This window comes from Bos grunniens, chromosome 18 (genome assembly GCF_055505025.1).
Source record: "Bos grunniens cultivar Pamir isolate PY7600 chromosome 18, Bosgru_T2T1.0, whole genome shotgun sequence".
Classification (NCBI taxonomy): Eukaryota; Metazoa; Chordata; class Mammalia; order Artiodactyla; family Bovidae; genus Bos; species Bos grunniens.
In genome coordinates this window covers 60,625,006-60,638,297 of record NC_141182.1, presented here as the reverse complement: position 1 = coordinate 60,638,297, position 13,292 = coordinate 60,625,006, and the positions used below count along the sequence as shown (strand labels likewise).

Below are 13,292 nucleotides of genomic sequence, written 5' to 3'. Positions count from 1 at the left end.
TTGGCCACCTTTTGCGAAAAGCCAACTCATTGGAAAAGACCCTGATGCTGGGAAAGATTGAAGGCAGGAAGAGAAGGGAACAACAGAGGATGAGCTGGCTGGATGGCATCACCATCTCGATGAAAATGAGTTTGAGCAAAATCCGGGAGATGATGAAATACAGGGAATCCTGGTGTGCTGCAGTCCATGGAGTCGCCAAGAGTCAGACCAGACTGAGCAATTGAACAACAACATATTCCAAAAATAGAATTCTTATCACATTTTTGTATTTTCTATAATATTTACAGGAATCTTATTACTAATACATGTTCAACCCTGTTAAATCTAAAATATCGCTCAACACTAGTGATAGAGATTTTCAAAAGAATAAAAGATTCAGAAGCAAAAGCTCTAATTTATATCATATCGTCATGTGTTTTTGCCCTAGCATGTTTAAAAAATACAGAGAATCAACCAGAAATAAATTATAAGATTTACACAGGGAAATCTATTCTTGATTTTATTGACATGAATAATTTTTCTCTATTACTTTTAATATGTATATAGTTCCTAAGTAGTGTATGTATGTGTGCATGAAAATGTTAACATTATATGATTGATTTTTTCTGTTTCTGATATTTTTGCCAGTTACCTCAATTGGGTAAAACATCCATTAGAATTGTCTGTATGCTGCCTTTTTTCTTTTTAGAGAAAATCAAGCTCAGATCCACTGAAGTAAATCTCCCAAGCTCTACCATTTCCTGAATATTTGACCAAATATTCAAAACAATTTTGGATAGCATTATTATTGATATAAAATTATTTATGTGGCTCATTCAAGATTGAAAAGTAAAAAAGTGTTAGATATATAGTATATAAATAATCTAAAGGATTGTTGTTTTCTAGGTTTGCTGATCTATTAAACCTGTAAAATCTGTATAATGCTTTAAGTTCAATCTTAACTATGATTTCTTACATGGCTATTTCATTTCTGTGCCATTCACAATGGCCACTTATGAACCAGATATGTAGTTAAAATTCAGCTTGTTTTGGCTCCTTCAGCTCCATAGGAGCCAAAATCCTTGGTCTCCTATATTTTTACATTCTGATCAGTTTTATATCAAAATCATCTATTCAGTTCAGTTCAGTTCAGTTCAGTAGCTCAGTCGTGTCTGACTCTGGGACCCCATGAATCGCAGCACGCCAGGCCTCCCTGTCCATCACAAACTCCCGGAGTTCACTCAGACTCACTTCCATCAAGTTGGTGATGCCATCCATCTCCTCCTCTGTTGTCCCCTTTTCCTCCTGCCCCCAATCCCTCCCAGCATCAGAGTCTTTTCCAATGAGTCAACTTTTTGCATGAGATGGCCAAAGTACTGGAGTTTCAGCTTTAGCATCATTCCTTCCAAAGAACACCCAGGGCTGATCTCCTTTAGAATGGACTGGTTGGATCTCCTTGCAGTCCAAGGGACTCTCAAGAGTCTTCAACACCACAGTTCAAAAGCATCAATTCTTCAGCACTCAGCTTTCTTCACAGTCCAACTCTCATATCCATACATGACTTTATCTAAAAGATCTAATATAACATGCTTGAATGAACATATGTTTGGTAAGAAGGAGATAATTAGCAGGTATCCCAGATCTATGAAAATGCTTTGTTCATATATTTCAGATTACTTCTAGCAAAAAGTAATCGTTAGGTTTTTTTGTCTACTTCCTTCAAGGGGTGTTTGAACCATGTATAATTTAATCACAAAGGTTTAGTTGATATGTTGGTGATTCTTTGCATATTTTACAACTTTTAATTTTTTTTCTTTACTTATAAAGTAAGATTGCTTTTGTTCTAAAGAAAGGGTTACAGCCTTGATATCTTGTCTATATATATCAGCAATTTGTTAATAACATGCTAAATTTCTAAACTGGGATAAAAATGCTTATTCATTTTAATTTTTCATTAGAGTTTTTTAGGAATGATTTTTTCCATTTTCTGTGATTATCTCCTGGCTTGCAACCCAGGAGAAAATGGTTGCTTTCTACATGTGCACAGTCACAAGCAAAAAATATAACTTAGAAGGATTATTTTTTAATAGAACATATAAGTTGTATTCAGACTTCTGGGCAAAAAAATTTCTCTTATTTAGCTGTTCCATATGAGTTCGATTGCTTTTTGATGATAAGTTCCCCCAAATTTGTTACTTCTAATTTTGTTTTTACCTGACCTATATTTCATGAATGTAAATGACAATTGTGACTAAGTACAATTAATATGGCATTGAATTCAAATATGAATCTCCCGTATATCTATTGCTAATAAAATGATATGTTTAATTATTACCCATAATCTATGTGTAACTTATAAACTTATTTTCCTTCTTGATTATTGATCATTTTATGATTTGTTATGCCTTGGTGAGGAGTTACAGAAATACTTTTAAATTTACAGTTTTTTCCCTGCATCTTTTAAAATTTATTTTCTCTTTATATTTTTTCAATTATTAAAGTATGATAACACATTTACAGAAGACTTGGAAAATACAGAACAAAGTTACATACAGGTCCACTATATATTACAATTATTTTTCTACATAGATAAATTAAGATTTTTAGTTGGAGTTTCACTATCAAACTTTCAAAAATTAATAGAATGAGCAGACAGAAGTAGAAGGGTGTTTGTTGTTGTTCAGCCACTAAATTGTGTCCAACTCTGCAACTCCATGAACTGCAGCACTCCGGGCTTTCCTGTCCTTCACTATCTCCTGAAGTCTCCTCAAACTCGTGTCCATTGAGTCAGTGATGACCTGACAAGTGCTGTGAACCAATTCAACATAATTAAGTTTTTTTTTTTATTACACAATTTTCACACAGCAGCAGTATACAAATTCTATTAAAGTTCCCATAGACGATAAACTAGGAGCCACTGGAATATACCAAGGGACATGAAACAAGGTGCAAAAATTTCACGGTTTAAAGGGATTGAAATCATACAGAAGCTGTTCTCTTATTACTGTGGAATTATCTTAGCAATCAATATCAACAGATACTTGAAAATAGCCCACATATTTTCAAGTGCAATGAAACATATACCAAGACAGATCTTTGACTTAGCCATTGAAAGTCTCAATAATTTAAAACACTGAAAAAGCACAGAGTGATTGCAGAGAAGAAAGTGAGAAGAGGTGAGGGAGTGACGTAATTTTATTCTCTTTTCACTGTTTAAGGAACTTCCACCCCGTCCTCCAGCCTGGCTGTTAACAATCTACCTGGCCAGCACCAGGGTAGGAGGGTTTCCGTTTCTCCACAACCTCTCAGCACTTATTGTTTGTAGACTTTTACACAAAGGCCATTCTGAATGGGGTGAGATGGTACCGCATTGTAATTTTGACTTGGATTTAAGATTTCATGATGTTGAAACATTTCCATGTGATTTTTAAAAAAAGAAAAGAAAAACCAGTGTGAGTAAAACTGACCTCTGGGGATTGGCCTCTTGACCCTCTGTCCGATTTTGAATTCTTTTTCCAGGACCTGCCCGAAGACATCTGTTGAGGACAGGGGTTTTTTCCTTACGTCCTCCTGGCCTGGTGAATCATAAGCACCGGTTTTCAGTTGTAGTTACCAATAGCTGCCACAAGGAGGCAGCATTTCTTCAAGCTCCACTTTTTTTTTTTTTTTTTCTTTCGTTATTTCGTTTTTATTTTCTATTGGGGTAGAGTTGATTTCCGTTGTTGTGCTTGTTTTAGGTTTACAGGAACTTGATTCAGTTGTACATAGACGTATATACTTCTTGAGGTCTTTTCCGTATAGGTTCTTCAGAGTGTTCAGTAGACTTCCCTGTGCTATTCAGTCGGTCCTTTCGGATTATCTAGCTGATAATAAGTAGTGTGTATATGTTAATCCCAAACTCTTAATGTCTCCCTTCCCCTACCCTTTTTTTTTTTTTTTAACAATCATTAATTGGTTTTCTAATCTGTGAGTCTGTTTATAAATTAATTCATTTGAATTAGTTTATGGTCGGAGAAGGCAATGGCACCCCACTCCAGTACACTTGCCTGAAAAATCCCATGGATGGAGGAGTCTGGCAGGCTGCGGTCCATGGGGTCGCTAAGAGTCGGACATGACTGAGCGACTTCACTTTCACTTTTCACTTTCATGCATTGGAGAAGGAAATGGCAACCCACTCCAGTGTTCTTGCCTGGAGAATCCCAGGGACAGGGGAGCCTGGTGGGCTGCCATCTCTGGGGTCGCACAGAGTCGGACACGACTGAAGCGACTTAGCAGCAGCAGCAGCATGGTCCCACCTGTAAGTGAAATGATATTTCTCTTTCCCTCTCTGACTGACTTCACTGAGTAGGCCATCCATGCTGCTGACAATGGCATTTTTTTTATGTTCGTTTTGCTGGCTGTGTGTATTCCAGTGTCTAGGTGGACCTTCACTTCTCTATCGATGGACAGTTGGTTGATGCTCTGTCTTGGATATTGTCAATAGCGCTGCCCTGAAAAAAGAGGTGTATATATCACTTTAAATGATGATTTTCTCAGAATTTAAGGCAAGGAGTTAAAAATTATGTGGAAACTCCATATTTAGTGTTTTAAGGAACGTCTATACTGTTTTCCTTTGTGGCTGTACCCACCCATTTCCATCCCCGCCCATAGTGTTGGAGGATTTCCTATTCCCCATGCCCTCGGTAGCGTTTAATTTTTGAGGCTCTTTTGAAAGATGGCCATTCTGTGGGGTGTCAGATAATACCTCGTTGTAGTTTTTATTTCATTTCTCTAATAATTATTGATGCTGAGTATCTTTTAATGTGCTTAGTGGCCTTTTGTATGCCTTCTTTGGAGCTGTGTGTATTTAGATCTTTGGCCTGTTTTTCTATTGGGTCTTTTGTTGGTTTTTTTGTTTTTTGTTTTTTTGAGCTGCATGAGCAGTTTACATGTTTTGGAGATGAAGTCCAAAAGTCTTTTCAAAGATGGCCATTCTGAGGGGTGTGAGCTGATAACTTGTTCCAGGGAAATTCCTGCCCTAAACCCTCCCCTCCTGAGAGGTCTCAGCTGTGCTGAGTGTGACAGCTGAAGCTCAGGGCTCCTGAGTGTGGGTCTTTGGGGAAGAGGCATCAGAACAAACAGGGAGCTTGTTGAAGACTCATTTCATGGCTCCACCTCAGACCTGCAGATTCATAACCTCTTCAAGTGGGGCTCTGACCTCATGGGATTGTATATACTGAAATGGTCCAGAAACAATCTTTAAAGTGAAGTGAAAGTTGCTCACTTGTGTTCAACTCTTTGCGACCCCAGGGACTATACAGTCCATGGAATTCTCCAGGCCAGAATACTGGAGTGGGCAGCCATTCCCTTCTCCAGGGAATCTTCCCAAGCCAGGGATCGAACCAGGTCTCCCACATTGCAGGCAGATTCTTTACCAGCTGAGCCATCAGGGAAGCCAAAACAATCTTTAGCCAAGTGGTTTCCATCTGTTTCTCATCAGGATCATGTGACCAGTGTCAGGCAGTGACCTCCCCAGTGCCCACCCCACAGAGTTCTGTGTTGGTCCTGTGGGAGCATCAGTGTGGTGTGTAGGAAGTGCTCCAGGGGATTCTACAGGGAGGCCCCGATTAAGGACGAGGCTCCTGGTCCATTTGTGAGAGCTGAGGCCTGGCTTCAGTCCGCAGAGAGGCAACAAGTTCTGCTCTGCATGGGCTTCAAAGGGGCAAGTCAGTGCAGCCCACACACCCCGTGTTAGCAGAATTTGGGGGGATTTATATGAAGAAAGAAGTGTAGACAATGACAACAACAATTCCTAGATTGGTCTCCACGGAGGAGCTGATTGTCCTGAATCTCTCCTGAGACGAAGGACAGGAGAGGTTGGCCCTTCCAGCTTTTCAAGGTCCTTCTGCCCGTGGGGATGTTGGGAGCAGGCGAAGGAGCTGTGCTGACACCTCTGAAGGTGTAATCTCACGATGCTGAGGTGATTCTTACCCATAACCTTGAGGAGAAAACGACCCAGGGCAGGAGGAAAAAGAGGAGGAAATGGCAGCTTCTCAGATAAATGTCCTGATCCAGATCCAGGAGAGAAGCTGTGTCTGTTTTTTCTTCCTTAAATGCCCTGGATTGAAAACATACACATTTTAAATTCTCTGTTTCTGATATTCTTGCCTGGTGAGGTGGTTTTCAACTATTAAATACTGTTTTTTCTTTTATTTTTATGAGTCACAATGAGGCTCTTCTCTCTCCATGACCCTCTTCTCCTTGTCTGCCTCCAGGCTCCCTGCAGGCCATGAAGTATTCCCAGTGTGAATTAACAGCTTTCACTTATTCAAAATATTCCCTTTTGGAAAGATCAACAAGGGAAGGCGTTAATATCCAAAATTCCCCTTGGGATGGGGTGGGGTGTTGGGATTTTAGTGAATAACAGGAAAGTGGAGTCATTTCCTTATATCGGGATACAAATTCAGCTCTTTAGAGGAAGATTTAGAAAATGCACATATAAGCGGGATGACCTTGACTAGGTCCAGCGAGTCAAAGCTATAGTTTTTCCAGTAGTCATGTTATGGATGTAAGAGCTGGACTGTAAAGAAAACTAAAAGCCAAAGAACTGATGTTTTTGAACTGTGGTGTTGGAGAAGACTCTTGAGAGTCCCTTGGACTGCAAGGAGATCCAACCAGTCAATCCTAAAGGAAATCAACCCTGAACATTCATTGGAAGGACTGATGCTGAAGGTCCAATACTTTAGCCACCTAATGCTGACTCACTGGAAAAGACCCTGATGTTGGGAAAGATTGAAGGTAGGAGGAGAAGGGGATGGATGACAGAGGATAAGATGATTGGATGGCATCACTGACTCAATGGACATGAGTTCGAGCAAGTTCCAGGAATTGGTGATGGACAGGGAAGCCTGGCTTGCTGCAGTCCATGGGGTCGCAAAGAGTTGGATACAACTGAGTGACTAAACTGAACAGTAAACCTTAATGGTCTAGAATTCCTTAGAAACTTCTGAAAAAAAATCAGTATTCTCTACATGGTAAGAAAGGTTTGCTGTTTAAATACACAATTAGGGATACAGAACAGGGACGTTACATATGGGGTAAGAATGCATAAAACTGAAACTTTTTCAAGATACATTGAGATTTCCTTATTTTTGCCGAAAGTACCCAAGCAGTGACCATGTGTCTTCTTGAGTGTTTCTCTCACCTGACACCAGCTTATCCCATTACAACTGATGGTCACCGATTCGGGCATTTTCTGCTAGATTCCCACACCATCAAGTTTCATATTTTTTCTGTTTATCTTTAATAAAATCTTGGAAAGACATAGTAAGGGAGGTGCACAATCCAAAAAAGTTAAGGTGGAAACTCCGTTTTCCTCCTAGTGTCTCTTTGCTGCTAGTTGGCTCTGAAATACGAGCACTCAATTGTGTTCAGGAGAGATACTGCATTTTTTAAGGAGAGGCTTTCATTAGTCAAGTCAGACACTTTTCCCTTATGGGTTATTACAAATATTGAAAATAGTTCCCTGTGCTATGCAGCAGATCCTTGTTGGTTATTTTTGTATAAACTAGAGTGTATATGTTAAACCCAAAGTCCTAATTATGTTCATTTTTCTAATGAGCAGGTCCCCTTTGGAGGAAAGGAAGAATCCCGGTGCTAGGTGTGAATGAATGAAGCGGATGACGCAGGTGAGAGGTCCAAAGACCACAGAGGAAGCCAGACGTGTTCAGATGGTTTGGGGAGGCCCGCTTCACTAGAATGAGAAGCCTGGGTTTATGTCTGCCAAAGAGGGACATGACCGGCCCCGTTCTTCTGCTGTTACATCTCCATGTGTTCTTCTTCAGCTCCACTGGGTTTTCCCTCACTTTCAGTTCACTTCAGTTCAGTTGCTCAGTCGTGTCCAACTCTTTCTGACCTCATGAACCACAGCACGCCAGGCCTCCCTGTCCATCACCAACTCCCTGAGTTCACCCAAACCCACGTCCATCGAGTTGGCGATGCCATCCAGCCATCTCATCCTCTGTCCTCCCCTTCTCCTCCTGCCCTCAATCCCTCCCAGCACTTCTTAAACTCAGAGGGGAAATTCAGGCCCATTGACCCTTGTATTTCTATCAACAGTACTGAGTGGTCTTTTGAATTGATCATGTCAATTTCTAAATGTCATGTCTAATGTTTCAGAGACGAAAAACTGGAGATTCTGCTTTAGATTCCTAAGGGGAATCAAGAAAGACATAGTACTGGTTTGGGGACTATTCACTAAAGTATCCCAGCAGCAAAACCCAAAAGAAACACAGCTGGAATCGTTTTGTGAATTGCAGGCAAATTGTAAGATTGAATTCAGTCAGGATAACTGGTTTTTAAGTATATCCTTTTCTCTTTCTCCTATTTGGTATTACCAACATGAAGTCTTTTGAAATGTCAATAATTTAAATGTAATTTAATTTCTTTAATGAAATTGTTTAATATTTGAGAATATAAGAATAGCTTTTGAGCAGTGGGAGAGGCTGGTAGAGGCAGGAGGATGCTCGGCCTCCAAGGGGAATGAAGGTGCCTTCCATCCCTCACTTTCACTGAGAGCCAAAACCTTCCTCCTGGTCTGTGGGGACCTGCATACTCTTGCTGCTTTGGGGGACCTAGGAAAAGCTGCTAACAGTTCTGACAAATTCTGCCTTACAGCCTTTCCAAATTTCCGTCTCTGCCTCAAGTCAGAAAAGTGTGAGGAGAGTTGTGGAGATCCTGGGATTACTTGACAAAATTCCAGAAATACTGGGAACAGATATATGCTTCCTGCTTTCTAATTTCCAATGGAAACTTCAAACATGGCTCTCTGAAGTTCAGATTCAGTCCCTGAAATCATAAAATGTAATCCCCAATTTCTACCGCCCAATTTTTTCTTCTATGAACAAATTTTAGACATTTTAAGTGCATTTACCCCAACTCATCAATGTTAAAACCATTTAATACATATATTGACTCACAGAAATTTTTTTTTTTTTTTTACTGTTCTTTTCTTTTGTACTGGAGTATAGCTGATCAACAATGTTGTGATAGTTTCAGGTGGGCAGCAGAGCGACTCAGCCATCCATACACATATATCCATTCTCCCCCAGATTCTGCTCCCATCCAGGCTGCCACATGACATTGAACAAGTACAGTAGGACCTTGGTGGCTATCCATTGTAAATAGAGCAGTGTGTACAAGCCGATCTCTTATGGAGAATTGATATTAGTTTTTCCTGAAATATTGCTGGAATTTTCCAGTGAATTCATCTACTCCAGGGATTTTTTAAATTACCTTTTTAGTCCTATTAATAGATGTAGATATGTTGTAATTTTTTAATTCACTCATGCAAACACCTAAGGGGTTCTATGTTTCTAGAAATTGAACCTTTCTTTGAGGTATTCAACTTTTTGGTGTAGTATAGTTCATAGAAGCCTGATAGAAATACTTCTTGTTCCATGTAACATGTATAATGCCATTAGTTTTACTTCTGATCTCCCTTGCATCTCATCTCTTATTAATCTAGCTAAGGGTTTGTCAATATTGCATACAATTGTAAAGCATATTCAAAGTACTAAGTGGGATCTCGGTTATTTGTTATCTTTCAGGGATATTGTCTCAGGACATCCAGGGTTTGTTCCCAAAGAAGCCGTGCATAAGAGATTCATGTGTGATGTGCTGGGAAGTTCTGAGATCTCTCAGCTTGGAAATTTGTACTTAGTGAAAGACTGGGAAAGTTAAGGGGGCCTGTAATGTGCAAAAAGGATATTATTTTAGATGTAACCACATTGGGACAGCTATTCATGATGAAAATATAATTGCCAAAAGAAATTGAGGCTATGTGTCAAACTAGTAAAAGTTCTATTTGAAGTCAGTAAGTCTGGCAGAAAAATATGTTTTTTTTAAGCAAGGACCCACATGACTTAAAAAACCACATATTCTCTGATGTGAAATTTGAAAAACATGGAAAGTCAACTAGTTTATGCTACAAATAATCACTCAAGCCAGTACGAACATAGGTTTGAGTTAAACAGTCAGTCATACATATCTGAAAGTCAGGGATTTGAAAGTGAAGGAAGAAAATCTCACTATGGTCAATTTGAGAGATTCTTTCACAAGGGCTCATTACTTTTCCACCAACAAACATTTTCTCCCTATTCCAATATCTGTTATGTTGGTAATAATGAGACAGTCTTTATCCAGCCACCATCAGTCAATGGGTATCTTAGTACAGATAATGCGAAACAACCTTCCATGTGTAATCCAGCAAGTGAGGCCTTAAGCGAGAGCTCCAGCTTCAGTTATTACAACAGTATTTATGATGGAGCCAGAATCTACCCATGCCTTGAACCTGGGAATCTCTTTGACCAAGATGGTCTCATGAATCATCAGAGAACTCAATGTTCAGAGAACCATGATGAAAGGGATGAACATAGAAATGTCTTTTATCAAAGCTCAAATCTTATTACAGATAGGAATGTCCATATTGAAGAAAATAACTACAGATTTAGTGAATGTGGTCAAGTTTCTAACCAGTCATCACAACTTATTCAATATCCGAGTATTCACACTAAGGAGGAACACTGCAAGTGGAATAAATGTGGGAAAGTCTTTCCTCAATTATCAAATCTAAACAGACACAGGAAAACCCACACTGGAGGGACACCTAACCAATGCACAGAATGTGGCAAAACCTTTAGCAAGCCCTTCAACCTTACTCGACATCTCACAGTTCATACTGCAGAGAAGACTTGCAAATGTACAGAATGTGGCAAAGCCTTTACTCACAGTTCAAACCTTAATCGACATAGGTGAATCCATACTAGGGAAAAATCATATAAATGTCAGAATTGTGGGAAAGCCTTTAACCAAAGTACGACACTTTTCAACATCAGCGAATCCATACTGGGGAGAAACCATACAAGTGTAAAGAGTGTGGCAAAACTTTTATCAGTTGCTCAAAACTTACTCAGCTTCAGAGAAGTCATACTGGGGAGAAACTATACAACTGTACAGAATGTGGCAAAGCCTTTACCAGGCGTTCGTATGTAACTCAACATCAGTGAATTCATACAGGAGAGAAGCCTCATAAATGTACAGAATGTGGCAAAGCCTTTACCAGGCGTTCACATGTTACTCAACATCAGCGAATTCATACAGGAGAGAAGCCTTATAAATGTACAGAACATGGCAAAGCCTTTAATCAGGCTTCAAACCTTAATTAACATAGGCAAATTCATACTGGGGAGAAACCATACACATATGAAGAATATGGCAAAGCTTTTAATTGCTACTCAAACCTTACTCGTCATAAAATAATTCATAGCACCAAATAGTCTTACAAATATAAATAATGTGACAAAGCCTTAAAGTTAGCCATCACTTCACTCAGCATCAGAGGGCGTGTGCTGGAGAGAGATCCTACAAATGTAATAAGTGATGAAAGAGGTTTGTCCTAAGCATACAATTCAGGAAACACCAGAGAGTTCATACTGGGAAGAACATTTAATGCTGTAAGAAATGATGAAATGAATTTAAAAACTCAGATCTAAATAAATACAGAGAATTGATAATGGATAGCATTCAGTCATTAAGCCTTTTCTGATATTACTTTAAATCAGGATATTATAGAAAATAATCCAAAGTTAAAACACTTAGAAAAACTATTTCTTACTGTGGATCATAGGATCAAGGTGAGAGATGTTTGACAGTACAATTATCCTTGTATTCTTATTTATATTGACATTATGTGAAAGTGAAATTTAATATAATTTGAGTCTCAAAATACTACATGCTAAACCTTTGTTTCTAGTGTGTATGTGAGCTAATTTTCTTTTTTTAACTAATATTCTTGATCTTTGCTGCCTCAAAGTTAAGTGAAGCCCTTCTATGTTAGGTAGAAATAGTTTTTATCTACCTTTCTATGGAATATTAAGGACCTTGAAATGTGAAATGTCCAGTGAAAGTCTAAATGGAGGTGATGATTGTCATTGTTTAAAATATCCCTTTATGTCACCATTAGGTAAGTGTTCAGAAAATAATTCTTTGTATTAAAGTAAAACAGGGTCATTCTAAATTTTAAATAGTGGTGCCAATGGTTCTTTATGGATATAAAGATGGGAGTTCACTGAAATCCCCATGTATTTTTATAACAGCAATAACTAGAAGTCATAAATTTTAATTGACATGGTAGTAATCAGGAAATCTTATACCTAAGAAAAGTGATGTAACATTTTCCTGCTGCTGCTGCTGCTAAGTCACCCCAGTCGTGTCCAACTCTGTGTGACCCCATAGACGGCAGCCCACCAGGCTGCCCCGTCCCTGGGATTCTCCAGGCAAGAACACTGGAGTGGGTTGCCATTTCCTTCTCCAGTGCATGAAAGTGAAAAGTGAAAGTGAAGTCGCTCAGTCGTGTCCGACTCCTAGCGGCCCCATGGACTGCAGCCTACCAGGCTCCCCCGTCCATGCGATACTCCAGGCAAGAGTACTGGAGTGGGGTGCCATTGCCCTCTCCGAAGGTTATTTAATTAATCTACATCTTTGTTTACTAAGTAATTGCTCTCTGTAAACCATAAATATCTTATTTCTCTGATCACTATATCAGAAGAACAAGAATGTTTCCAAATGCTTGTAATCTGTGTTTTGATCAAAGATTATAAACTTTGGAAAGTTTTATTTAGCTTATGTGTGAACTTCCTATATGTTAGTTAATAAAATGGAATGGCTTTTACTATATTAAACTTCATGTATAATTGATGAAGTGTTCTCATCAGTAATAGGCTTCTCAGGTGGTTCAATGGTAAAGAATCTGCCTGCCGATGCAGGGGTCACAGAAGGTGTGGGTTCCATCCCTGGGTCAGAAAGATCCCCTAGAGAGGGAAATGGCAACCAGCTGCAGTATTTTTGCCTGGAGAACCCCATGGACAGAGGAGCCTGATAGGCTACAGTCCATGGTTGCAGAGTCAGACACAACTAAGCACATACACATGTATTCCACCACCAACATAAAGACGAATACCAACATTATCATCTCCCAAGTTTTTTTAAGTTGTCAATAACTGATGGTGAATATCCAGCCCGGCATTTCGCATGGTGTATTCTGCATATAAGTTAAATTAGCAGGGTGACAATATACAGCCTTGATGTACTCCTTTCCCAAATTGGAACCAGTCTGTTGTTCCATGTCCAGTTCTAACTGCTGCTTCTTGACCTGTATGCAGATTTCTCAGGAGGTACCTCTCAGGAGGTAGATTTCTAAGATGATCTGATATTCTCATCTTTTTTAAAAGTTTCCACAGTTTGTTGTGATCCACACAGTCAAAGGCTTTGGCATA

General features: G+C 39.2%; 1 protein-coding gene and 1 pseudogene across 5 annotated transcripts in view; both read left to right on the top strand.

Moving 5' to 3' along the window:
- Nucleotides 1-9,790, top strand: part of LOC147354509 (KRAB domain-containing protein 5-like) — a 56,451-nt gene extending 46,661 nt beyond the window's left edge. The window contains exons 2-3 of one of the 5 annotated variants that reach the window (XR_015146462.1): nt 7,583-7,646; nt 9,567-9,637. Coding sequence is in view for 2 of the 5 variants with exons in the window: in XM_086354221.1 (XP_086210347.1) it covers nt 7,583-7,632 (50 nt within the window). In the remaining 3 variants the exon portion in view is untranslated. Of the gene's footprint in view, nt 1-7,582; nt 7,718-8,634; nt 8,772-9,566 lie in introns of those variants that run through there. The other 4 variants (XR_015146463.1, XM_086354221.1, XM_086354222.1 and 1 more) reach the window with 4 other exon arrangements.
- A 7-nt stretch (nt 9,791-9,797) lies between these two features.
- On the top strand, nt 9,798-11,439 carry LOC147354508 (uncharacterized; annotated as a pseudogene).
- The last annotated feature ends 1,853 nt before the right edge of the window (nt 11,440-13,292 follow it).